General features: G+C 43.1%; 1 protein-coding gene across 5 annotated transcripts in view; it reads left to right on the top strand.

The window, feature by feature from the left end:
• LOC130197538 (ephrin type-B receptor 1-B) overlaps window positions 1–25865 on the top strand; it is a 164295-nt gene extending 138430 nt beyond the window's left edge. Inside the window, exons 10-17 of one of the 5 annotated variants that reach the window (XR_008832488.1) lie at window positions 2424–2612; window positions 3720–3967; window positions 5229–5444; window positions 17587–17736; window positions 19591–19784; window positions 20634–20789; window positions 21813–23285; window positions 25400–25865. Coding sequence is in view for 4 of the 5 variants with exons in the window: in XM_056420239.1 (XP_056276214.1) it covers window positions 2424–2612; window positions 3720–3967; window positions 5229–5444; window positions 17587–17736; window positions 19591–19784; window positions 20634–20789; window positions 21813–21921 (1262 nt within the window). In the remaining variant the exon portion in view is untranslated. Of the gene's footprint in view, window positions 1–2423; window positions 2613–3719; window positions 3968–5228; window positions 5445–17586; window positions 17737–19590; window positions 19785–20633; window positions 20790–21812 lie in introns of all 5 variants that reach the window. The other 4 variants (XM_056420240.1, XM_056420239.1, XM_056420241.1 and 1 more) reach the window with 4 other exon arrangements.
• The last annotated feature ends 1541 nt before the right edge of the window (window positions 25866–27406 follow it).

Genomic DNA, 27406 nt, shown 5'->3' with positions numbered 1-27406 from the left:
GGTTCAGCATCTTGTGCTAACACTGACTCAGAACGGGATTTGGAAGCCCAATTAACAAATCTAGTTGTTAGATGCCAAATGCGTCGGTACTTCAGTCGCTGCGTTTTTCTTGCAGCAGCATATTGCATTTGTACATATGGATTCAGTGAGTGGGCGAAGGCATTAATAGAATGGGTGAGCGTCATACTGAGACAGTTGTCATCGTCCTTCAGTGTTTCAGGTCACACCACATCCCTGATAAACCCAACGTGGCATCTATACAAACGTGTTTGTTTTTAGATCCCCTCTGTGTGTGTGTGTGTGTGTGTGTGTGTGTGTCTAAAGGAGTGATTTACTGACATCAAACTATGGATGATTAGTTTGTGTTCAATTCAACTCATTACACTCACAAAGCCGCAACGTAGATTAGTGTTCATCTCACACACACATGGAACTGTTTAAACAACAGGTGTACAATGTTCTGCATTTAGTTTTTGGAGTGGAAAATCACATAAAACATATAATTACTGTACTAAATTACCTAAGTTACACAAATATTGTCGGGGAGAAGGAGTGAGAAGATACAGTATTATTTTTCTCGAGTAAAAGATAAGATCATTTAACTCAAAAAGATGAGCGTTATTGAAGCTCCTGTTTCACTGAGTGTCTTTAGGTAATAAGAACATTCTGTGTAGTAGCAGCAGTAATTTGATTGTGCCCATTGCCAGTAATATAATAATGTTAGCATAACTGCCTTAAGGTTGATTTGTGGATACATTAGGGCCATTCAGTTAACGAGCCGGGCGGACTAATAACTGGGTAAATGCTGGACATTGGTGAAAATAACACGGTTAAGTGCAGTGCAGTAAACTGTCATTTAGAATTAAGGTCAACTAAATACCTTTCAACCGTTACATCATAGCCTCTGGATTTTGTTTGGATTCATAATCCAAATTCATCAACGTATGCGTTTGTCCGTTAGTCTCATTTATACGGCCCTGAAATTGAAAAAGGTATACGGTAATGGTATGCGTTATGTATTCATACATGCCCATGAGTCATTGCAAAAGTCTCTCCCAACAGCCTTGCTGTTTTTATTTTGCGGGTAAAAATAGAACTGACGTTTGGATACATTTGATTCATGGACTCAAATGAAGGAACGATGAAATATTAAAGCAGGAATCTATCTTTTATTTGATGGCCATAAAAATATGAGTCCAGTTAGTCAGGGCTGCACCAGAGGGAGGGAGAGAGATAAACTGTTTGCATTTTTAATTATATATGAACGTGGGCTGTGCATTAGAAAGTAATGGCTGTGCTTATGAGGACGTGTGTGACATTTCCAGCGCATGTGTTCTCATTTCTTTTTTAGTTGTACGGCTCCCTGCTGAGATTTAGAGTTGCGCCCAGCGGCGCTGTGTGAGCAGCGTGGCGACACTTGTCGATAGAGCGACTTTATGGAATGCAAAGCTGCAAACCCTCTGATGGATTAACTCAAATCCAATCTGTATGGAATCTCTAATGAGCAATTACATTCACACAGACAGGGTTCAAGGCAATTAGCGCGCTAACTAGACTCAGCTTCTAGTCAAGAGCGAGGTGAGGCACCTTGATCCCTCCAAGACCAGACCTTATCCTCCTCCCGTCTCCCGAGACCCCTCCCACTCTTTGTGTCTTATGCAAATAAGCGGGCACAAATTGACTTGATGGAGATGGGTTTATTCCAATCATGGCTGCCAGCGTTTCCACTAAACAGCTTTGAGAAAGAGGGCTGCCCTTGGGTGTCACTGCAGAAATGACGATTTGACGTCTGCTTGCTCGCCGAAACTCCGTGTTGTGGCAGCGTGTATTGAATTTGTTTACAAGTGTTTTTTCGCCAATTCTCCCCACCCCGGCCTGTCAACACTGACAATCTCTCCCGCAGACGTCTCCAGTCTGTGAACTGCGTCACCTATTGCAAAACAGCATAAATAGCTAGTTGATAGCGCAGTGGTTTTATCTCTTTATAAGCTCCCACAGGGAAAGGCTGTGAGGGAATTGGTTCTACCGCAATCAAAGAGCAGAAACTGCTAGTCTCAGGGATAAAAGGGTGAAATCATCTGTCCAAATTTACATTTTCCATATACCCCCATCCCTTCATCTTTCTGTCTCTTTTCCGGTGCATTTCGCCATTCCAAGAACTGAAACATCAAACCACCATGTTGTTATGTTTTCTCCTCATACCTGAGTCTCTCTAAGGAGGACAATAGGGCAAATGGAGTTATCATCATTTACAACTGTTAAAGAGTGTGTAGTGATTGTAAGTAATGCTGTGTCACACTGTGATTTAGGTTACAACTTAAAAGCCAATTGCATTCATCAGTTGTGAACACTAGACATTAGCCTAAGAACAAAAGAACAATGTCTTCTTCCGGAAAGCTCATTCAGGACTTTGGTTGTTCTAGAACTCTCTTTGCGAGCCGACATGTCTAACTGCCCCTCCCCACTGGGCTGCCCGACCCACTTCTCAGGCTCCCCGGGGATGAAGATATACATCGATCCCTTTACCTACGAAGACCCCAACGAAGCTGTGCGAGAATTCGCCAAAGAGATTGACGTCTCCACTGTCAAGATTGAGGAAGTCATCGGTGCAGGTACGGAGAATGCTCTGGAACAATCTGTGTAGGTGGGCGCAAGGGGGAATGTGGATTGCTATATTTTCACGTGTTGTTGCGTGACATGTGAATGTCTGTGTGCTTGTTTAGCCCGCATCTGTTGAAGGTCGTGAAGCACAGCCCTTTTGGCTGCCACATCAGATGGGAACATGTCAAGGGCCCGTGTCAAGAGCACTCGCAGCATATAGGCCAGCTACCTTGGGATGTAATGGCATTAGAAATAACTCAAGTCTGGCAGCCTATTTATCCCCTGTGCTTCTCTGTTTTTTGGAGCATATATGTGTTAGTCTCTTACATGTTCTGGCTTGCCCCTTTCATGTAAAATAGGTGGACATATTTGTGTCTGTGATGTTCTTATTCTTTGTTCAAATTGATGCGCTGCTTATTTAGGGGATTATTGCTTTGAAGTAAATTCTGAACATCTGGAGGCTAAAATAACGTTGGCTTTGTATGTCCGTGTGTCTCCAGCATGTCTTTTTCCTACAGATGTTTTTTTCCAGCAGGAAGGGCATGTTGATACCATATGTGTTAGTTCATTTTTAGAGGCATACACAAAACTGGCTATGAGACTGGGCCTGGAATAGATCCTGTGGATAGGCCTACTCAGCAAGCTAGGTGTGAGGAAGTGACAGAGATAGGAAGGGGTAAGGATGCAAGGGGACTAACTAATTAAAGATTTCCGTTTTTGTTGATTTCACAGTGTGGTGCCTCTGCAGGACACTAAGGTGGTTATAATTAATCAAACAGATTCCAGATATTGACCAGACAGTGCTTGCCTGTTCTTCTTTTATTGGGGAATTAGGAAGACACTTGGCTGGCTTTTAGAATAAATACATCGTGTGAGTCAGAGGAGCCCCACTGTTAGGCATGTCATGAAGGAGCAACACTAGAGGAGTATTGGACAATGGTCAGCATGCTGGATATAGACTAAATGAAGATCTATAATATCTGCCAAGAGACTTGAGATGTAAATAAGCTTGATAAATGAATAGATTTAGATTTCATCAACTCTACTATTCTTTTGCGTGATCAAAGTAGGTCAGTTCTCTTTTTTGACAGAGCAACCACTGTGCATTTCCCCTCTAGGTGAATTTGGGGAGGTGTACAAAGGCCGTTTGAAGCTGCCTGGTAAGCGTGAGATCAATGTAGCTATAAAGACCCTGAAGGCGGGCTACGTGGACAAACAGAGGCGCGACTTCCTGGCTGAGGCGTCAATCATGGGCCAGTTTGATCACCCAAACATTATCCGTCTGGAGGGAGTGGTCACAAAGAGCCGACCGGTCATGATCGTCACAGAGTTTATGGAGAACGGTGCCCTTGACTCATTCCTCAGGGTGAGTCATTTTTTTGTACAATACACAGTTGCAAACATTTATGGGATGATCACAAGTCATATTCACGAGTTTAATAGAAACCTTGAATTATGGAAATGAGAAACTAATTGGAAATTAATTGTTAAAGAGTCCCAGAAAAGGAATCCATGCTAAGTCTCCTTTCTAATACAAATTAGAACGAGCTTGCTAAACCAATCTTTTGCCAACAGAGAATATGTTTTAAGACAATGAACATGATTTCAATCATTCTTAATTTGAACATTTCCATTAGTTAGCTTTATCAGCCCTTAATTTCTCTATTACTGCTCGAAGCTTTTATTGGACTCTTCACTCTTTTTTTATAGTCAAGGTTGAGCACATACAGCTTAATCAATATTCAACTCGCTTTTTTTCTCCTTCAATCTCATGGATTGGTGTTCTATTCCACTTTGATCTAGGGTGGGTTTAAAGGGGCTCTTTGAAGTTGGCTTTGCTAACCGCCACATCCGACTTGTGTTTCCATCGATCGCCCTGACCCTCTTATTTGTTACTGTGTTTCGGGGTTCAAAGCTTGCACACAGGGTAGGGGCACCATGCACGGGTGCTGAAGAGACGTATACCTGCATGCAAGTCTACTTCTCCTCAGGATACTAGGATGATTTGAAAGGCAAAACAGATATCAGGATGTTAATTGTGTCATAGCAAAGTGTAAACAACAACTAGGGGGGGAGACAATGTTAAACAGGCGATTATTATTACTTGCTTTGAAAAAACGTTGCTCCAACGTCAAATAGATTGTAAAATTGGTGGATTAGCCTTCTTGGTTCTTATGTAGATGCCAACTCTAACAACACATCTGTGTCCCATTGCCACTGTGAGCATGCACGCTCTGGCTTTGGTAATAATCATATACTGTAAGATCTTTATAATTATGGTGGCAAGTCCGACTGGGCAGCCTTTCTGAAGACATCAAGGCGACATGTTGTCTGTCGTAAACATCAGAAAACAAACATGTAATTTATTTTTGCACTGATATTTTCTCATAGAAAAATCTGTATGTCATTGAAATAACAGCAGTGAAGCCTTGAATTCTTGGCAACATAGTATCTATGATTCAGTGAAGAATCGACATAATTAGTTCATTATCATTAAAAAGCAGTAATACTACCATTTGCTGACATCTGCCTATGCTCAAGCTATTCTCATGTACATTAAATGTGACAAAGTTAATGTATAAATAACGGGCATAACTGCTTTTAATTGTTTCGTCTCTATCCTCTAGCAAAATGATGGTCAGTTCACGGTGATCCAGTTAGTGGGAATGATGCGTGGGATCTCAGCTGGGATGAAATATCTCTCAGAAATGAACTACGTCCACCGTGACTTGGCTGCACGGAACATTCTGGTCAACAGCAACCTGGTGTGTAAAGTGTCTGACTTTGGCCTGTCACGCTACCTCCAGGATGACACCTCTGACCCCAGCTACACCAGCTCTCTAGTGAGTACCTGCAGGGTTCAACTTTATTTCAAGGGGTCGTGGTTAATATCTTCTTTTTTATCAATGTAGTTTTGTATCTGCATGTAATATATCTTTTAACTGTCCAGTCAGTCTGTTATTGACATTTACAACAATGGAAACATTCTAAAAAACCATCAGCTTTCAGTGCAATAATCAGTGTTGCTTCTATGACGCCGTCTCCTTCTTTTTGAAGGTCTCGGCAACCTTTCACCTTTTCAGTGCCTTTCATTTAATATTAGCTGTCTGTCTTCCTCATCATCCTTCCTCCTCTTTCCTACACTCTGCAAGTCACGGACCAGAGGTCTGTCACATCTTCATTAGTGTGGAGACATGCCGCCTCTGGGAAGGCTCCTCTCTCGTTGACATGCCCACAGTGCGGAGAAACCAAAGGGCATTGCGGCCTCTCAAATTGACAGCTACCACCCCCTCTCTCTCCCTTCCTTCTCGCTCTCCCTCCTCATTCATTATTACTCGGGCATCATGGGAGGCTTTGGCTCCTCATTAACTCCTCCACACTACAGATCTGTAATTATTAGCAGCCATCGTTAGTTCATCTTCTGCCTCTCCTCTTCCTAATTCAAAACACACTCTTACACCCACGCAAACACACGGCGCATGTCATTAGGACTCACGGCATGCCCGAGTTTGTGCATGTGTTTGTGTGTGTGTGTGTGTGTATTTGTGTGTGTATGTGTATGTGAGCATATGATTATGATGTGTATCTGTGTATGCAGGCGCACGCACATGAGTCTAGTATCATCTTATTGACTCTGCTTTGAGACTTTTGTGCATAAAGTAGCTTGTTTCACTGTGTGTTGGTGCATTTTAATGACAGCAAGGTCTTGTGCAAGCAAAACAACTGGTCAATAAATGATAAAGAGCATGGTTATAAAGTATCATACCTAAAGGTATATATGGATACAGTATATATATATATATATATATATTGTATTACACTTACATTGTAAATTGAATAAAAATACTGTATACATATGCGTACAAAAGCCATACATTATGTTGCAGGTCACTGAATATTTTACCTGCCCTCCCCTTATTTTGGGTCAGCAGCCTCCCACTGTGGCTCTACCCAACCTCATCTCTCAGTCTTGCCTAAGAGTAGAACTTTGATTTGTATTTCATAAAACTACCCTGGGGGATCTCTCTGAACATTCATTATTGTATACACTGTGACTTTACAGCATTTTCATTGAACTGTATATATTATGAATATATAGGAGTATACTATGCTAGTAAAAGAGCCTATTATATAATGTGTTTCAGTGTTATTTCAACACATGCAAAACTCAAGATCAAAAGTCAGTCTACAGCCTCTGAGTCAGTGCTGCACAGGTAAAAAATAAGAGTTCTGAAAATAATCTGGATCACCGACTGCTTCGGACAGGCGATCTATCCTCCCTTCCTCACAGCAACATTGGAACCCTGGCCACATTGCCTTGTGACAGGCAATGGTAGATCCCATTCTTGCTACCTTGATGGTCTGCACAACCTGTATCGACAGGCCAGCCCTCCTTAGCTTCTCCCTCTCAGTTGCCTGGCTTGGAGAAGGCGGCCCAGGTTAGACATCAAGCCCATTGCACCTGCGCCCTGGGCACGATGCATGATCGACCCAGGTCCACCCAGAACTGGTCCAGAGCTGGGCTGCCATCATCTGAGTCATTTCTGTATAGCACGGCATCGAGCGGCGACTTGGGGTTTCCAGACTGTCTCACTTTCTCCAGCAGGACATTGATTATAGCAGCTTTGTCAGCCATGAGACTTGTGAAAATGCGACCACTCCGAGGTCGGTTCATCCTGTTCTGCCAGAGAGAACCATAGCAGGTGTTGGGCGTTGCGTCGATTGGTGAGCATATCCACTTCTGCCTTCCCAAAGAGATCCCACCGCTGCTGGCATTGACTCAACGAGGCTCTCATACTGCCGACTCCATCGGTGGAGATGGTCGGTCCGTTGTGAATGCTTTGTCACGATTGAAGGGTTGTAGTCGTGATCATTACCTCAGGTTATATGCAAAAACACACATGCACAGGAAAACAGTGTGAACAGTTGGCAAGTGGTAGCTCAGGGGTGAACAAGACATGACTTCACATTGGTGTGGCTCGGAGCTAATCGCTCCCTAGGAAGAGATGCTTTGAAAGTTTGACCCCTCTGGCTAAACTTTTCTGAATGGGTCATATTTAGCAACAAAGAGGAGGAGCACCCTGTTGTCTGTGCTGCTGAGCTTGCTAATAAAACAGGGTGTAAAAAGGTAGGGATTGGATCAAAGACTGCCTTCCGCATTTTTATGTTGTTTAATGCAAATGCTTGAGGGCATAATTTGGAGAATCAATAGTGCAGGTGATGTTTGAAGTCCGAACCTAGGGAACTGTTATGATGGCAGTAACACTCTCCGTTTTTTTTGATGACTCTATATTTTTTTCTTTACCCATAGAGATTTTAAAACAAGCACATCAAAGCTTTGGCTGTGCTTCACTTTCATACTGAATACTGCCTCATTGTCATAAGCATCCAGACACTATCTTCAGGGCCATTTTTGTTCCTTCTAAATCAAAAGAGCAGTTTCATTCATATCACATAACCAAAGTCCGTTAATATGCCCGTTAAAGTGTTGAATAGGATGTAACGGTGATCATCTAATATGACAACAGTTCATGAACACCTAGCTGAAGTGGTCATTTCACCTGTCCTCCTAATCTTACATCCACTGTATTCAGGGGACCATGCAAACAAGTGCAGGGGGTGGGGGGCGTCCACAGGGTCCTACACTGTAATTAAGCTGTGCATGGTGCCCTTGACTTCTTCTGCTATGACCTGACGCTAACCAATCAGTGAGCAAGGCTGGCGTGGCAGACAAGGCCGGGGAATCTTGAAAATTAAATTGCGCTGACATGCAGTGATTTACATCCCCATCGACCTCCTCCCCCGGCAAATTAATCACCTCTTTCCCTCTCCTGCTTTTCTAATTTTCCCCTGCAATTCGAAGCACACCAATTACAGTGCCTGTGGTGTGATGCTGGATGTATGGTTAGGGGGACATGCTGATAATTGTGTTAACCCTGGATGTGGGTTCACTCTGGAGCATTTTGTTGGGAGGTTTCAGAGAGGAGGAGGAGGCTCTCCTCACTTTCTAATGGCTGCGCACCTAAGTCGTTATTAATTAGGCTAACAGGACAACGCTTGGAGACGGTGTGTTTCAGTGCAGCGGTGGGTTTGTCTGTATACTTGCATCACTGCTTGATTACATTTAGACGGTTTTGTTTAAGATCAGAATCAGAATCAGAATCAGAAACAGGTTTATTGCCAAAGAATGTTTTCACAAACAAACGAGGAACTTTTTTTGGCGGAAGGTGCAAGAATCGCGCACCAAGACACCGAGGCGCCGTCCACGGCGCCATCTAGGAAAGGGTGGATGAAAGATGACAGCATAACATGAGGGAAGAGAGGCGAGAAAAAGAAAAAGCCACCCCCCGACTATGCCCCTAGAGGGGTACAGTGTGGGAGCAGGAGAAACAAAAACACCATTGCACATAAGCACATACATCTTAGACATGACTTGCAACGAGTAGGAAGGGGGGAGGGGAGGTAATCCAAAGACTGGGCGATAGCCCGCCATTGGGGCAGAAGGTAACCAGCACCGACAAGCAGCCAGCCCGGTCCTTCGCCACGGCGCGGACGCAGACCCGTCCTGTCACGCTGGGGGGTGTAAGCAGGCGAAGGCGTGGGATGGGGGGGGGGGTAGTGAGTGCTTTTTCAGTGTGATGGTTGTGTGTGTAAGTGGCCTGATGTATCGTCCTCCCCCAGTCCACAACAGACAAAGTTCTCAGTCCACAAGATGGTCGTTGCCATGGAGATGGCCTTGAAGGGTCCTGGGGAGAAAACAACCACAGGTGTCTGTGGATAGGGGGATGGGAATGAGAGAGTCTCGCTTCAGTGATCTTCGGGGGAGTTGTTGTTCCAGTCACGGCCTTGGCCAAGGCCCGTCCTGGTAGAGGGAGCCGAAAGCAGATAAGATTGGGATTGTTTGGTCTTCCAGTAGCTGCATGTCAATTTTGCACACCCACTATTCCTCCATTTTCCTCCCGTTTGCCAATAGGATTTCAAATCGATCCAATTTCATTTGCAGAGCCATCGGCTTCTCCACGATGTTGTCATTCTGACGGTTTAATGCCAAAGTCTGAGTGCCAACAACTCTGCCCAACGCGTCAATCATGTCGGGCAGCCTTAGGGGGCTTTTAACAGCTGTCACCGTTTCCTTAATTTTCCGATAAACCAGGGCAGCGCCAAATCCAAACAGCAGAAATCCTGTAATCAAAGTTCCGAATAGGTAGATGTCTTCTACGTCCTCCACGGAAAGGGCTGCTAGGCACACGACACGCCACTTCCCCCACGCGTCCATCGTGTAACCAGCAACACTCGTCCCAGCAGGACAGGCAGGTTCCCCCGAACCCGAGCTTCTCGTCGAGAAGATGGTGTCAATTGCGTTTAGGGACCAGTTGATTACGTCCATGGTTTTTAGTTCGAAGAGCGATGCGGAGAGAGTCTCTCAAGTATAGAGACAGACAAGACATGACGAGAGAAGCCAAGCAGGGAGGGGAAGGTCATGGGGAGGAGAGGGAGAGAAAAATGCGACCGCCTTCGGAGAGAGCCAAATCCGCCCACAGGAGCATGATTACAAGTCCAGGTGAGATGTGAGTGACCCTGCTCCCCTGACAAAGAAGAGGATTGATTTCTAAACACCCGGCGAACCGAGGAGACTTTCACATTACTCTCTTTATTCAACAATCCATCTGTCTAAGGAACCATCCATGCATGCATCCATTTTGTTCCTTTTTCTCCAGCTGTCCACTTCTTTCCCATTTCAAGGCTTTTCCCGCAACACGAAGGCACATCAGAACGGCATACTCAGTGCAGATGTGACGAACGGTGCTGTTTGCGGTGGTGATGCGTCATGGGTTTTGTCTTTCGTGTTTTGCACTCATGGCTGAGTGAAAGTGAAAGAACTTGGCATTGCCACTGGGGTTTAATGTTAGTTTGTGGCTGAGATAAGCAAAGGGTCAATATGTAATGTGTTTGTGTGGATATGTTTCCAAAATCTGTTAGAGTAGTCAATCAAGTCTATCACTGAGCCACAGGACCATAGAGAGGAAGGCAGGTGTGGGTCAGGAATTTCAGCTTCTGCCTCGAGACAATTTGAAACGTCCGTCACTGCATCGCATGTCCCTTGATGTGTACTGTACAATGTGAGTGAGTTAAAAGTGTGTGTTTGTGCTGTCTTTCTAGGTATGCACATATGTCCCTGAGGTACCTTTCTTTGTCGATGTGTTTTAACTTTTTAGGTGTGTGCATGTGTGTGTTTGTTGCTTGTATCATTGAGGCTGAGAGCGGCTGAAAGGCGAGGTCACACAGAGCCACTAACAAAGCTCATCCGTCAAATCCCAGTGACCTGAGTGACATTCTCTGAGCTCCGCTCCAGTGCTCGCACTATGTGGATTTTGCTGTTGATTCTGTCATTTGTCTGCTTTCTATTTGCATCCTTCATGCCTCTCCCTTTGGCTTCATGCCTATCCACTTTTTTGGCTTGTCTACTCGACTAGTAGTGAAATATTTATGCATGCAAGTTAAAGGGAGAGATCCTCTGAGTAAACAGGAAAGGAAATGGGAACATAGAAAACAAGTGGACTTCTTCTAATGTATCCAATTTCATTGCAATATTTGTTGTCATCACGATGGCCACAACTGCCCATATCCATATATATTATAACATACAGCAAAGGACACAACCCTTTTCAGGCAAATAGCAAGTTCTTGCTCAAGGACACATCGACTAGGGCGGGCTCTGAGCGCGGAACGAACCCACGATCCTCTGAATACACAAAATAAAAATTCAAATATACAGATAAATATATACTTTTTAATTGACATTTCATTATAAAAAAGATTTGGCAAAATATGTGTTAAAAAGCATTGGAAAAAGTCAACAGTGATATCCACTGTTGACTTTTTCTCCGGCTTGCTCACAGTCCGGCTTGCCCACGGTGCTTACACTATAAAATGACCAACTGTCAATGCATATCTCACATTTGATGTGTGGTTCACACTGCGCCACATGCCAATTCCACACCACACTACAGAATTGACAAAAATGTGTATATGCCTCACTCTTGGTAACATTATAACATCTTTATTTCTTGATCTAAAGGAAGATAATAATCTACTGATTCTCTTTTAGGATGCACAAAAGTCTGACACTCTCCCTCCATATTTCAGCAAGACTCGGTTTACTGTAGTGTTTTAATGTTCAAATACAACCTGTGTACACAAATAGGGGCTGTGCCTGTTTGTCGCTGGAACAACACATATGTGTGTACACAGGTTGTATTTCCTGAAACTCACTGGCTATATTGCGCTGTGCAGCACAATATGTTAGCAGTTGTGTTGGAAAAACAAAGCAGGATCAATGTCTCCAAATGTATGAGTTGGCAATTGGTTTTGAACTGGATGTCACTCACATGCGATGTGTGGTGAGAGCATCAGAGAAATGTCCAATGTAATTGTTTGCATTTCCCATGTACCCTGCTGTTTCCAACTCCCTTATTTAAGCTTGAGGAAGGCATTGACTCGTGCATTCACATGCCAGGGACTTACCTTCATCTGTCAGTTACATAGAGTTTCAAGTTCTCCTGTGCAGATCTTCCAATTCCCCACCCCACATAAGTATGAGTCACCACTGTGGTGACGATGCATGATCCCTGTGTGGCTTCCCACTCGAGTGTCCTGCCAAGCGAAAGTCGCTGCTGGAAATAGAAACCCCGTCATGCTCATGCATAATTGCAGCGAAATACTAAGCATGCTACCCTACCCTGGTTTGTTGTTATCTCTCTATTTTTTTTCATTGGAAACTAATTAAATTGTTCTCAGGCTAATTTTATTCAGATTGGAGAGTTTAATTTGCTCAGTCCTGGGTTAAATATAGCAGCAGACAATTTCTTGGAATGGGACAAAATATGAATGTGGAGGAGGTGTATTATAGGTTCTGAAAAACAGAAGGAAAGTAACATGATCCATACCTGGTCCCTGCATCAAAGCGGGAGCAACCATCCAAAGCACTCCACTTTGATTTATACCTTCTGTCGTGTTTGCCAGAGTATAAATTGGGCATTGATTCGCCATCTGCGGCTGTTGGACTGCATTTGCATCTGAGCAGGATTCACAAAGAAGTGGTTTGTGTACAACTAAATCGGTGTAAGAGATACCTTTTTTGCTGGTGAGCCTGTGTCTCCTTATGATTCGTATTGTATATGATATACTACAGACTGCAGTGACTGCAGACTGAAAACTGATATGTAAACTGTTGTTTAACCAAAGCAGTGATTTCCTGATCTTTTAATAACTTCAAAATAAAAGTCTTGACATGACTAATTACATTTTTCATATTCTTCCTGGGCAAGAACCCATTCAAAAAACACTTTTTTAATTTTGATAAATTACATGTTTTTATATATGATATAAGCTGTCATTACAGCACATGTTATACGTTATGACGGTGACAGTTTTTCTTCTGGCCAATCTCACATTTTTAACCAGCTCCCAAACATTTTGCGAAAGCTAAAACTGTCACTAGCAGCTAGCTAGCTAAATAAGCTAACGTAAACTCTGGAATCCAGTTATAAAAGATGACAATGAAGAGTATAGAATCAGTAAAAAAAAAAATCATGAATATTTCTTTAATGACATTAACAAATCGTTGTTACCCTATTGATTAACGAGATATAGTTGGACTGGTGCACTTAATTACATTAGTATGTTATTTCTCAGTTAAAGCAATTCATTTAAATAATAGGCTACACCTTAAACTATTTCTCTTTTGGTGTACCGTGCTGTCACGCATACTGTAACCTGACTATATTTTGGTTCCTTTCAGTAATTATTTGTGTAATGGGATCAGGATGCTAAAGAAAGAAGGTTCCTTACAATATAAAGCATAAGTATATATTTTTTTTAATTCAGAAGGAGAGCAATTATTGGAGAGAGTATTGTACATTTTCATTCACTTCTTTTATCTTCCCACGCAGTATTGAGACATTTTCAGAATGTGTTAATCAAATCCAAAGACAAACTATTCCCAGCCTGATGTGAGACTGTCTGGGAACTGGAACAAATGCTGGAACAAATGCGTTCCTCAAATTTGTCATGACTGTATATATTGTACACATCGTAAAGGACATGTGTCTTTCACTCCACCATACATTCCCATGGGTGTCTGATAAACCAACATCTCTGTCACCAACCTCCACCCCTTTTTGTTCTATTTTCCTCCCCATCTCTCCATATCACTATTCCTTTACTGGCCTCTCTCCATCCCACTCTCTTTCTCCTTCTATTTGGGCAGGCATCCAGGGCAGATCGTTGCTCTCAGGATTTCATTAAAAGGATGTTGATGAAGCACTCTCCGTAGCCTAAGTAAATGTGCTCAACTCCATTTGAGTGTGCATTGTTTGGAAATGGATAACTGAAGTTGGAGGATTAAAGGAAAGGAGAAGAGAAGAGGGAACAGGAGTGAAAATAAGATATGGAGAAGGATGTCTGCTTATTTGTCTTCAAGATTAAGAAAAAAAGTTTACTTGGAATCTCTGAATACTTTCTGTGAAATGAAAAAAAGGAAAAACAAAACCAAACACTGAACTCTTCATTTATCATTTACTGTGTGTTTAAATACACAAAATTGCATGTTCGAGTTGACTAGTCATTGTACTCAGACAGGTATATTTGCTTCAGATTCTCCTTCAGTCTGCAGCAGCATGTCAGTGAAGATATCTGGCACATTGGTGGATATATGGCTCAAGCCACTGCAAAGACATGACAGGTGTTTCATATCCTCGCTGTATGTATCGATGTCTAGACACATACATTATTGAGCCAAGAGACCATTACAAACACCAGTAAGTACACACATTACCTCGCCACCACATGTTTATCCTTCATCTGTCGGACCTGGCTGTCACAGGAACGCGCTCGTCTCCACGTGATACCTCTTGACCTGACAGTTCCGGTACAGCTCAGTTGCAGTTGCACTCCAGACATGTCGCGAGCTGTCACAGCCGGGCACCGCTTGACACGGGCGGTCACAACCAGGTGGAATCGGTACTGTGAATCTCATTCTGGTGACATTAGGTTGACAGCACACTCCTGTTTCTGCTCACGGTGTTTTAGGTAGGAATTATGTGTGAAAACATGGTTGGATGAGTTGTCCACATGACTAATGTGGAAATTTAGACAGAGAAAATGGGGAAGAGTTTTTTTGACAGCATCATGAGGTATCTTTCTTTGTGGCACTTTTATTTCAAGTTTTCACCCCCGGTGCCGCTTGATATCATTACAGATTACTCCTCTCAAGGCCTAGAAGTTCTGCAGCAGCAGCGACTGTTCTACTGTCGGTCTTATCTACAAACAATCCGGAGTTAACTGTCTGGGATAATAGCAGTGTGTGAATTCAGTTTCAGAGGCAATATTACACTTCAAGGCAAACAGAAAACAGCTTGCTCCTCCAGCACAATATACCATATCCAAAGAGCTCTCCACATGCTTCGAGGCAACCGCAAAGTACTCCTGCTTTTGTGTTAACTTCAGGTCGGTTTTAATTCCCATCATCACTTCTACTGCTACTAGCTCCCCACCACCACCACCTCCTCCGCCTCCTCCAACTCATTCCTTATGGTACCGGCGCTCTTTTTACAGGAATAAAAAGCTCCAATGCTTTTTATTATTTTGTTGCCTTCTTCCCTATATGCATGTGCTGTTCAGCATTTCATGTTATTAAAGCAGGATCTTGGCAGAGCTACCACTGGCCCACAGCAGTAATTACTGAGGGTTCGCATAGCTGCCTCTGACTCACGCGCCTTGGAAATGTTATCACTAATGTTTGTCTCATTGGAGGCGCACAAGGACCTTCTTGTGAAGCCTGTGTCTGTGGTCAGGCTACTCCAGCGACACTCAGCTCATATCCACAACATTGTCCTGGAGCACGAGACCAGATGTACTGAGCAAGGGAGGGAGCTAGCGAATAATGATAGAGGGGCCATAGTAGAGAGCATTTAGCTTGGAGCGGCAATTTTTGTCATGTTATTCTGTTTAGTTCTTCGTTCTGCGTCTTATGTATGTTCAAATAAAAATAATTGGCTTTAAGCATTGCCCCTGACATAGTGACAGATGAAGAGAGAGGAGATTAGCCCTTCTGCTTTTTCTCAGGAATGATATTAGGAATGTGGAGCTCCATTTTTCCCTCAGACAAAAGAAAGGGCAAGAGGAAGTGTCTTGGGGTCTTAGTAGAGATGAAACGATTCAGATATGAACTAGTCTGAGATATGGGGAAAGCACTGAAGTCGCTGGGGCTTAAACTATTGATCTCTTCCTCTCCGTATTTCTTTCATGCTCTCTCATTTTCTCTGTCGGTCACACACTGCACCATCGCCACATTCCTTCAATGCTTCATGTATTCTTCTCCTCTGGCTCGTGTGATCGTTGAGAGCGGAGTGTTGCCTCTGTCTTGCAGCTTGTCCTGTAAGCAGTCTTCCTGGGGGGTCAGATGTTAAATCTCTTCTTAGCGTCAGCAACCTCTCAAAGGTCAAACTCAAAAGAGCTGCTCGTTAATGAGCGCAGCCTCTCCACCTCTGCAGTGCCATGCAGCGCGGACCTGTAACACCTACACACGTGTGTGTTCCAGTACACATGCAGGAACACACGCAAGTAGACCTGTTCCTGATTATTCTTGTGCAGCGTTTCAAACAACCGCCTGCAGTAGAGAAACGCCACAGAAGACCGGGTTTCTGTCTCTCATTCTCCTCACTAATCTCTCATTTCCCTCTCTGTCTCTTTCTTTACATGCCTCCCTCCTCTCGCTCTCTCAGTCTTGTCTTACTCTCTGGGAGCGAGCGGAGAACAGGGTGGTCTGTGTCGGTTGATTTTTGTGTTTGGGTTAGTTTCAAACAATGGCTTATCTGCATATGCACAGGTTCAGCTAATTGGTATTAAACTGCTGTTGTTGGGTGGGGGGGGGGGTCCAATTATTCATGTCTGTGCCTATGCATATGTTCCCAACTACATATATATATATATATATATATACACACTACCATTCAAAAGTTTGGGGTCACTTAGAAATGTCTTTATTTTTCAAAGAAAAGCACTGTTTTTTCAATAAAGATAACAATCAAAAATACACACTATACATTGTTAATGTGGTAAATGACTATTCTAGGTGGAAACGTCTGGTTTCTAATGAAATATCTCCATAGGTGTATAGAGGCCCATTTCCATCAACTATCACTCCAGTGTTCTAATGGTACATTGTGTTTGCTAATCGCCTTAGAAGACTAATATCTGATTAGAAAACCCTTGTGCAATTATGTTAGCACAGCTGAAAACAGTTATGCTGGTGATATAAGCTATACAACTGGCCTTCCTTTGAGCTTGAAGTTTGAAGAACAAAATTAATACTTCAAATATTAATCATTATTTCAAACCTTGTCAATGTCTTGACTGTATTTTCGATTCAATTTTCAATTCATTTGATAAATAAAAGTTTGCTTTCATGGAAGACACAAAATTGTCTGGATGACCCCAAACTTTTGAACGGTAGTGTATATATATATTTGTGTGTGTGTGTGCGTGTGCGTTTGTTTGTGTGTTTGTGTGTGTGTGTGGAATATTAAACCAGCAGCTGTCAATTGCAGTCAACAAGGCACGTGGCATGCCTGAGGCCCAGGTAGCCCAATTACAGGCAGACATGCTCGATGTGCGAGCCGAAGCCCGGGCCTATCTTCCTTTATTCAAACAACTAAATGTGATGTTGGTCGATGTGTGAAGGGCGGATACTGTTCAGAGCCGCTGCTGAGAGTGTGTGTGTTGGCTGCTGGAGTATTGGTACTGGCTGAATGGACGGTGATAAAGAGTTTTAGTATACAGCTGAGGCAAGAACGGTGGTGTTGAGGGTAACGGCAGACTTTAATGTCTTAGAAACAAAAAATAATGTTGACAATATAAAAACATTTTACTTCTCTATAATATCCACTTTCTGCCCCTTTTTAATCCCCGTTCTCCTTTCCTCAGGGTGGGAAAATCCCAGTGAGGTGGACAGCACCTGAAGCCATCGCTTACAGAAAGTTCACCTCAGCCAGTGACGTTTGGAGCTACGGCATCGTCATGTGGGAAGTGATGTCATTTGGAGAGAGGCCTTACTGGGACATGTCCAACCAGGATGTAAGTGTTTATTGGTCGACCAATACATTTGTATCATGACTTTTGTATGTGATGTTTTTCCTTTTAAAAGGGATATTGGGGCAGGATATTAGAGAGTGAGTCTTAACTAGACTGTCAGTTATGAAGAGAAAAGATGTTTTATTTGATGGGACAGCCTCAATTTTTAAATAACATGTTGACACCCACTAGTACAGCATGGCGTCTCCACTGAAGATGCACTTCTTACTAGCAGGTGGCATCTTTCTCGAAAGTTAAAGTGTCTATTTCATGGGATCTTAAAGAAAGATCATAAAAAGAAACATTTAAGTAAGTGTCAAAAACAAGTTTGCATCTGAATGAACTGCCTCATTAAAAGGACGGCCATTTCCGTACAGATGTGGTTAAACGATGTGTCTTTTCAAACCATAGATACACAATCAGGGATAACTCATAAGAGAGGAAGCTGTAATAAATCACACGTTTTTTATCGGATCCCATCTCATAGCATCATCACTGAAGATGTACTTGACTTTGACTTTGAAAGCAGATGTATTATGGATACAGTCGCACACTATCCTCTTTCCTTCCTGGCCAGCTTTGGAGAGCAATACATGATTGCTGAGAGCTCTTCTTTGTTCCCCATGTCCGTTTGGACAAGGTCCACACACAGACTCCAACAAACACACAGGCACCAACACCCATTGGATATAGTCCCATACTCCAAAGTCTCTCTCGCTGATCTCCCTTAGGGAGACTATCAGCCAACCATCAGGCCTCTATGGACCCTACTCCACAAGGACCGTCCAACCCAGCAGATGTTGCCTCAGTGGGCCAGCAGCAAACACTGCCTAGTGGGACTAATGCAGAGAGGAGGACTGGCACGGCTCAGCATGTCCGGCTGCTTAGTCCTCGCAGACATTCACACATACACACACACACACTCTCGCGCTCGCACACAACCACTTCTCCATATGCACCATTTGTCAAGATTGTGCTGAGTTGCATTCAACTCCGGGGTGGACTTGGCAACCTACGGAGCAGCCTCTGATTTTTAATGACAGTATCTTTTAGACTTTATTTCACACCAGACCCTTATCTTAGCAACTACGCATTTTTAAGAAAAAGATTACATCTGCAGACATGGATATGGGTGAGAGCTCGGTCCATCAATGTGCAATGCTGCATTCTGGGTAGTCGTTTGTGTTGATCGTGTCTCAGAAGTGGCTTCATAGCTGCAGATTAAGCTTTTTATTTGACTTTGGTACAGGAGTTATTTTTGTACTTAATTGTTTGTAAATGTATTACATACCATACATTATTGCAAAAAAATAAGTGAATTGAGTTTGAAGGGTGCTCATTGGATAACAGGTACTCCACTCTGCCTCAAGTTCTTATCAAACTGTGTTCAACTCTTAGAAAACACTCCAACTCTGACTACCCTGAAACTATTAATTGTAGCTTTTCTTGAACAAGTCTGGGCAGCCTTTGAGAAACATGTGTCAAGTGGCTGTGCTTCACGGTGTTAATTATATACAATCTGCCTATTCCCCAGTGACATCTTTATGCAGTGACACTGCCTGTGCTCTTCTTTCCATCTTTTACCTTGCTCTGTCCTCCAGGAGTGGAATATGATTGGCTGGAGTCAGGATTGCAGAGTGCATGCATATGCTAAATATCATGAGTCACCGCAAACTCAAATTGGTATTTTGTTCTTAATGAAGTATATGACTGACAATCAGCCAGCTGCTAGACAAAAAAAACGGTGACTCACAGCAATACGTTGTAATGACTGTATGAAGTGTGGTATATAATATATAATCATCAGTTATCTCGATAACAATCCAAACCTCCCCTTTACCCCCCTCACTCGGCCAGGTGATTAACGCCATCGAACAGGACTACCGTCTGCCGCCCCCTATGGACTGCCCCAGTGCTCTGCACCAGTTGATGCTGGACTGTTGGCAGAAGGACCGGAACGTGCGACCCCGCTTCACCGACATTGTCAGCACCCTGGACAAGATGATCCGTAATCCCACCAGCCTCAAAGCTGTAGCCAACATCCCTGCAGTGTGAGTAGAAAAACCTTTTCAACAGCCCATGACACAGGGGCTGGTTAGCCCATGCTACCCATCCACACCCCCATATTGGCTTCAATAAGTTAGATTTGTCTCCATTTCGGTCAGAAAAATATAATAACAAATATCAATTACATAGATATTCAGGATGTTTATTTGTTATTTTCTAAAGAGACTATTTGCCTGTATTGGCTTTAAATCTTATGGGATATGATACTGCCATTGTTTTGGGCAATTTCTTCCACCCTTGCTCGAAGATCCTCTCAAGCTCATCCGGATTGGTTGTGGACTTTCTGTGAACTGCGGGCTTGAAGTTCTTCCACAGATTTTCCATTCCATTCCAAACAGTGAGGGTCATTCAAAGACTTGTCCTAAAGCCACTCAGTTTGCTGTGTGCTTTGTGCAGCTGCTATGTTAAAGGTTGAACGTTTGGCTCCGCGTGAGCTTGAGTTGATGCAATGGATCCTGTTTTTCCTCAAGGTCCCTCCTGTATTTGAGCTCAGTTCACTATTTCTGAATGGTGATCAGTTTCCTTATTAATAACACTGAGAAAAATCTCAATAGCATGCTTGTTTGTTGTAGGGGTAGTATTTGCACTTTTGATATTTTTCATTCAGGCCAAAGAGTGGAGCTTTTTCTCTCGATAGATGGATGAATGGATGGATAGATAGATAAACTCACACTTTCTACTTCTCCTTTTTGCATCCTCTCACACACACCTACGCGAAAGCCATAACCACAGTTCCTCTCTTTCTCTTCAAATCCTCCTTTCATAATATTGCATCCAAGCCCTGCACTATACTGACCTCCTCTTACCTCCCATTTCCCTTCTCGCCTCTGCAGGCCTTCTCAGCCACTGTTGGACAGATCCATTCCTGACTTTAACACTTTCAGCTCAGTAGAAGACTGGCTCGCTGCCATCAAGATGAGCCAGTACAGAGACAACTTCCTAAACTCAGGTTTTACCTCCCTGCAGCTGGTGGCTCAAATGACCTCAGAGTGAGTTCATCTGCTCATGTGCAAAGCAAGAGCTGTAGATCTATATGCCACTTGATGTGCACACTCGTATGAAATTACTCAACATCAAGTGTGTCTATTTATACCATGAATGCACCCAGTGACTCAAGTCGTTCAAGGATTGCATCAAAAACGATTTTCTATGAACAACTTTCCAAAAGGCATAACGATGTAAATCCTTTAACCCTTGTGTTGCCTTCGGGTCAATTTGACCCGATTAAATATTACACCCTCCTGTCGCCTTCGGGTCAATATGACCCGATTCAATGTTTAACCCTCCTGTTACCTTTATATTTACTAACATATTTTACCCTTGAGGTCAATATGACCCCAGCTATTAAAATCTCCAGAAAATAATTAGAATTAATATTGTTTTCCAAGTTTAAGTGTGAGTTACTTTATGTTTGTTTGTTGACTCCCGAAAGAACACCGACATTAAACATTGAATCGGGTCAAATTGACCCGAAGGCAACACAAGGGTTAAATACATTTTTGAGAGACGTATTTATTTGCTACTGTTTGTGGTGTTTCAAAGCCTGGGTCATGACATCATTGATCAAAGCACTTGTGGTACCAGTAGACATGCATATTGCACTTCATTTATTTTAATTAACAATGTTGCTTGGTCTACAAATGTATGTGACCATGTAAAATCATTCCAACATTTTTTATTTAGAATGTATGCTTGGGGCTTGGTGGCATTTATGCAGTCTCTTTGCAATGCAAAGTAACATGCATTACTAAGTGTTCTCTCTCGAGTGATACAATTAATTCTTGTACATATGTGTTTTCTGTTCATCGCACTAGCTTTTCACCCTGACATTGCCCTTTTCTACGCAGTGATGTTGTGACTTTAAATGCACCAGAAAATGAAAGCTTTTTCCCGCCCTCTTGTATAATGCCTTTATACTGAAATATTCCATTCCAACTTCAATACGATGGAAGGTATTCCATCTATTGCATGAAAAATTTTCTCGCTTTTCAATTTTCTTTCTTTCTCTCCAGGGACTTGCTGAGAATAGGAGTGACCCTGGCAGGACACCAAAAGAAGATCCTCAGTAATATCCAGTCCATGAGGGTGCAGATGAGCCAGTCCCCCACGACGATGGCATGACTACAGGGGGCGCTGTGCCATGGAGCAGGCAGCATTCGGAGGACCAACAACAATGGCAGCCCTCGAATGACCCCTGATCCATCGAAACGCGCCAGAATCGAGACTATTGTCTTAATCTAATCCACTACCGTGACAACAGGAGACCAGGGTCTACACTACCACACGATTAACAGTCATCACACTTCATGCAATCCACACTGGGATGTCAGGGTCCAGACTTGATACTTTTGTTCCATCTTTCCACGATAAAGGAAGGACGACAAATATCAGTTGATGTGTTTATGGACTGCCATTCATGTCATTTTAAACCAAAATAACTCCAACAATCCGACAATGAAACAGGGACTCCCTCACAATTTCAGGCTGTATGGTAACATGAGTGACATTGTACTTCTTTATTATCTGGACCCGAAGATGTTAAAATGGTAAGCCGAATTCTGAGACATTTAGAAACAACGTGTGACCTGTGATTTTACCGTCGTCAATGTGTGCAGTGAAGATGCCTTGACCTGGCCAGAAACAAGTCCCAGAAGAAAAAGCAATTACCAATCGGAATAATTCGAGGGAGAAGAATACAGGGATGTACAGTGGAGCACCATCTTCAACTATGACATCATATTTTGCCCGTTTAAAGAATTTGACAAACGTATTGTAAATGGACTGGTCAAATATTTGTTATATTTTTGTCTTTTACCATCTGTTTGTTTGTTTGTTTTTATCACTATAGCAAGATGCCGCCCACTCATATTTTAATTTTAACACTGGCTGTGGTAACCTGGGTTCGAAGGCCTTGCTCAAGGACTTCTCATCCAGCCCCACCCAGATTCACAGAATATAAATATGTTTATCTCTTGCTGAATATGATTATATATTTCATAATAAACCTTCATATTGAAGGTGATATGTATGAATATGTATGTACAGAACTCTCTGCTTGCATTTTTGGCAAAGACATGTTTGTTGACTAGATTGTGATAGACACATGCGATGTGTAGGTTCCCCACGGAGCCCTGGTTCCCTTCAGGGGCCACAAGGACAACAGACACTGGGTTGTACGACTCCCTGCTTCAGGGGCACGAGGACAATTAAGCTGAGGAAAACAAAGGAATTGTAGGCAAATAATTGGTATTGTAGATCTATATGACAATTGCTGTAGGATTTTAAATAATTGACAAAATATCCGTTTATTGGAGATCATGTTTAATGTGGGTGTACACATTCTGTCTCTTGCTGGTGAGCACTTACTTGTACAGATATGTTTTATGTTTTTATTTCTTTTTGTTCCGTTGCTGTGTGTGTTGAAAGTGCTCAGCAACATCCAGAGGCGAAGGGAAACTCCACGCCCCGGCCAGCCCACATCCATGGTAAATATCCGCTGACTGAACATAAAATTGCTCCCTATCTATTTTATTTCAGGCAAATCCAGTTAGTCTGGCTTCTGCGAGTATCTTGAGCCGAGGCAAAACTCGCTGCAAGTTTTAAAATGCGTGGTACAGTAGCTAATCGAATAGCTGGAGATCGAAGTGAATCGGCTTCACTTCTCGGCACGGTGAAAATGAGCATCTGGGCTGAGGTCGTCCAACAGACGCCTGACGCCATTCCTATAAACACACGGGCTTAAACAGCTCACAGTGGAGCACAGCCTTCCACCGACTGCTGCTGAGTGCATCTACGCACTCTCACGATATGCTGCTGCCATATGGGGAGGCAGGTTGAGGGCAAACCCTTTGTGGGAGTTTCATGCTCATGTGAATCTGTCGATCAGTCCTAGCTGCAGGAATTAGGGTTTGGAAACACACTCTTTGTTAGTTTGATTGCAAGATGTCTACATTGTTCCTGAGGGAGGCTGTGGATGGACTGTCTGGGGAATTACACTGCAATATAGTTTTTGGATATTTCTGGATAGTACACAGGGATGATTTCTCTTCTTTTATTCTGGGGATGGTGTATATTGATGGTCGTGCGAATGGTCTGTGCGATGCCATAGTGTCAGAGGAGCTTTGTGATAGTAGTGGTGGTTTTGCTGACTTATTTCTTTCTTTGGAGAGCTTTGAGGAACGGTTCTCAAACTTCAGAAATCATGTTTTTGTCAAGTGCTGAAATAGTAATAACAAGACTGGCCTTTACAATTGAGCGCACACTGACCTGAATGTCCCTGTGGTGATGTCCCCTTAACATGCGACCATGGTAGCAAAGTATCTTATCCACAGACAATTATCAAGAGCTTTTGTCTCAATTGTCTGCAGAGGCTGTGAACCTGCTCATATCCCCTTTGGCCCCATTTGAAGAGGCATGAATAAATACTGATCCAACCACCTTTCATCCACATTTAGAAATTGATAGTGCACCAATTAGCATATTATATTATGTATACTCCCCTGCCTTAAGTCATCCTCCTCCTCTCTCTGTCCTGCCCTCTCTCCCTAGTCTCTCTCTCACTGGCTGGCACATTTCCAGCAAGTTTATCTTTGGTGTAACCAAGCTGTCCAGGGCGGGGAAGGGCCAGGGCCACCCCGGCCTGACGAATGGTTGACTCCTTGCTCTAGTGAGCCCGGGCAGGGATGCAAACACCTGCTGGGAACTCCATCAGAAAGGCATCAGGTCAGCTGTGGTTAGGGAGGCTGATTGGAGAGTCAAAGAACAAATACCCACAAAATATGAAACACTCAAATCTGTTCTCCAGCCTGATGCTTGAAGAAAAGAAAGTGGTCAGGGATCCGACAGTCAGGGCCGATGCGATAAAGAAGGTGGGGAGGAGTCAGTTTACAGAAGAGGAGTCAGTTTACAGAAGGGTGGGGTCACAGGACAGAAGTGGCATGAAGACGGGATGGAAGTCAGATAGTTAGATTGAAGGGAATTGGCCGTTTTTTGTATTACAATTCGTGGCAGCATCTTTGTAATTGTATAATGTTAATTTTGTTGTTCTAGTTTGTTAATGGAATGTACGGTAATCAAGCAACTTGTTTGCTTGGTGGGAAAAATCAATTACTTTCTCTTTTTTCCAATTATTTAATGATAATAGTAATCACATATTTCTTTAGATTGGCATAAATCCCTTTTTGCGGAAGGCAATGATTCAATTTGAATGCATTAGTCCTATATTCAGCTCAGTCTCATGTATTTGCTTTTCAAACCAAGAGCCTGAATGAGACGGTATAATGTATTCATTACGCAACAGTGTAATTCTCCATTTGCTCTGTTTGTTTTTCTAAATATCTGACTGTAATGACACTCCAGTGTGATGAATGGAGAGGCGGGTCGCCATCCCTCTCTGAAAGCCGTTTCATATGGAAGCCATTCATCACACACTGATAGAAAACACAGGAACAGAGCTTGTAAAATGTTTCATGGAGCTGTTACTGTCAGAGAAGTGACCAACGGTCCTTTTTGTAGCTGAAGGAGCCGTGTTGACCTGACGCGACACCCTGCAAAACTCCATTATTAAACTACTCCATTCTCTTTTTTCCCTGTGTTTCAGACTGTGGACTCGATACACACACACACACATATGTTAAAACACAAACACGCAACACTTCATGTCACACCTTCACACAGACACACACACCGTGTGAACACTTGAAGTTGCTGTGGGAGAAAGAAGAAGCAGGTGAAATAGGACCTTTCAAGGAAACTAGTCATAACATTCCCCAATGGTACACAATGGATGGTGGAGATGGATATGAGCTGGCACATGTCATACTTTGTTTATTTGTGTGTGAGAGAGTGAATGTATGTGTGTGAGCATAGCAGGCACATGTGTGTGTACAGACATGTATGTGTGCACAGGTACACTGTTTAAAGGCGTGAACTGTTTTTATTTTATTTTTCTGTATAGCAACCACTTGTAAATTGTGACAAGTACGTGTCAAGAGTTTGTAAGCTGTAACTTTCTGAGAAATATTGTACTAAAATGCACTCAATAAACGCCTTGGAAAACAAGTCAATCACTTTAAGGTCTGTGACTCAATGGGCTGTAATTCAGATTTCATTCATGATGGTTCAAGAAAGTGGAGCGGAAGGGTTATTAACTAGCAGCACTTGTGTCAGTGCTGTGCGTGACGTCTCATCCTTGGTTTCACTCTGGAAAGAAACATAATGTTGTTGCCGCCTGTCTGGCTGGCAGCTTGTGTTAAAAGCAATCAGCCACTAATAAATGTGCCGTCACTTGGATGACACGCAAACCCCAAAAATGACTCAAAGAAAAGTGCCAGTGTGTTCTCCTCCCTTCTGACACATTATCAAACACACACTTGGGCACACATGCAGATAAATACACCAACGAGAACAGCAGTGACACAAATTCCAGTTCCCAGAGACTTTCAGAACACACTGGAAAGTGTGTTGCGCAGTAATGATATGGTTAATGAGGTGGGCCAAAAGATGTGGGGATGTCGCCTCAGCATTCCCCCATAACTTTTTATTGACTCTAATTGAGTGATAATATCCAGCTTCATATTAGAGACTACTGTGCCAAACCAAGTGGGAGCCAACAAGATTCATGAAGATATCGTTTCATCAGAGAAATAAGCACTGATGTCTCTGAAGAAGTGGTGTTGCGTTGACGCAGTGTTCATACCACTGTGGAGATCTTTGCTGTAAAGAGTAATACTTTATTGAATAGGAGGGTTCTACTGAAAGCACAGACTGTTTCAAGTCTGTTTTCATTTTTCTCTGAATCTGGTTACGTTTGCCTGTAACCAGATATGCTCACATGTCATGTTGTACTGACTCTACTCTCTGAGAGCTCCGTTATAAACTGACCTTTGACCCAGTTTTCAAACACAATAACACACTTTTCCTGGAGTTCTCAGCTGTTGCTACTGCCCAGGCCCAACTTGTCCCGGGGAGCGGGTATCGGACCTGACGGGCAGTAGGTCCCGCCACACTTTAAAACCTCAGGAAATCAGGCGAGGAAATATATTCAACATCTTTGGTCTGCAGGAATTTGGCGACTGTGGGTCAGTGGTGAGCAGGTCCGTCTTTCAATCAGGGGATCTACGGTTCAATCCCCGCCCTAGTCGATGTGTCCTTGATCAAAACACTTATCCATGAATTGAAATCCCCATAGCTGTGTCTAGGTTGTAGCAATGTAATATGTTTGTAAGCACATTGCACAGATTACAGGCACTGGGGCAACCACATGTAGTTTTACATGTGACCAGAGAGTGCAAAGAAGCAGTGTACCATAAGTACAAAATACAAAATGCAGTGCAGATATGGTCAACAGTGGAAATGTTTGGATTGTAAGTTGCTTTGGATAAAAGCTTCAGCTAAATGACATCTAATGCGACTAATGTCCCCCATTGGCTTATCGCCCTCCTGCAACCAAACAACTGTGTCTTGGCATCGGCGCCTTGGAATGGCGGCAGGCTCTTGTCTGTTGCCTCTGCCTCCGACGGCGGACTGCTCTCGCACCATCCATCAAGGGAGGAGTGCGACTCCTCAGCCTGCTCTTCATGCGCTGAGACTCCGGCTGGTACAGCGC

The sequence above is a fragment of the Pseudoliparis swirei genome, chromosome 8 (assembly GCF_029220125.1).
Source record: "Pseudoliparis swirei isolate HS2019 ecotype Mariana Trench chromosome 8, NWPU_hadal_v1, whole genome shotgun sequence".
Lineage (NCBI taxonomy): Eukaryota > Metazoa > Chordata > Actinopteri > Perciformes > Liparidae > Pseudoliparis > Pseudoliparis swirei.
Note: the sequence above shows the minus strand (reverse complement) of the source record. Positions and strands in the feature narration are given on the sequence as shown.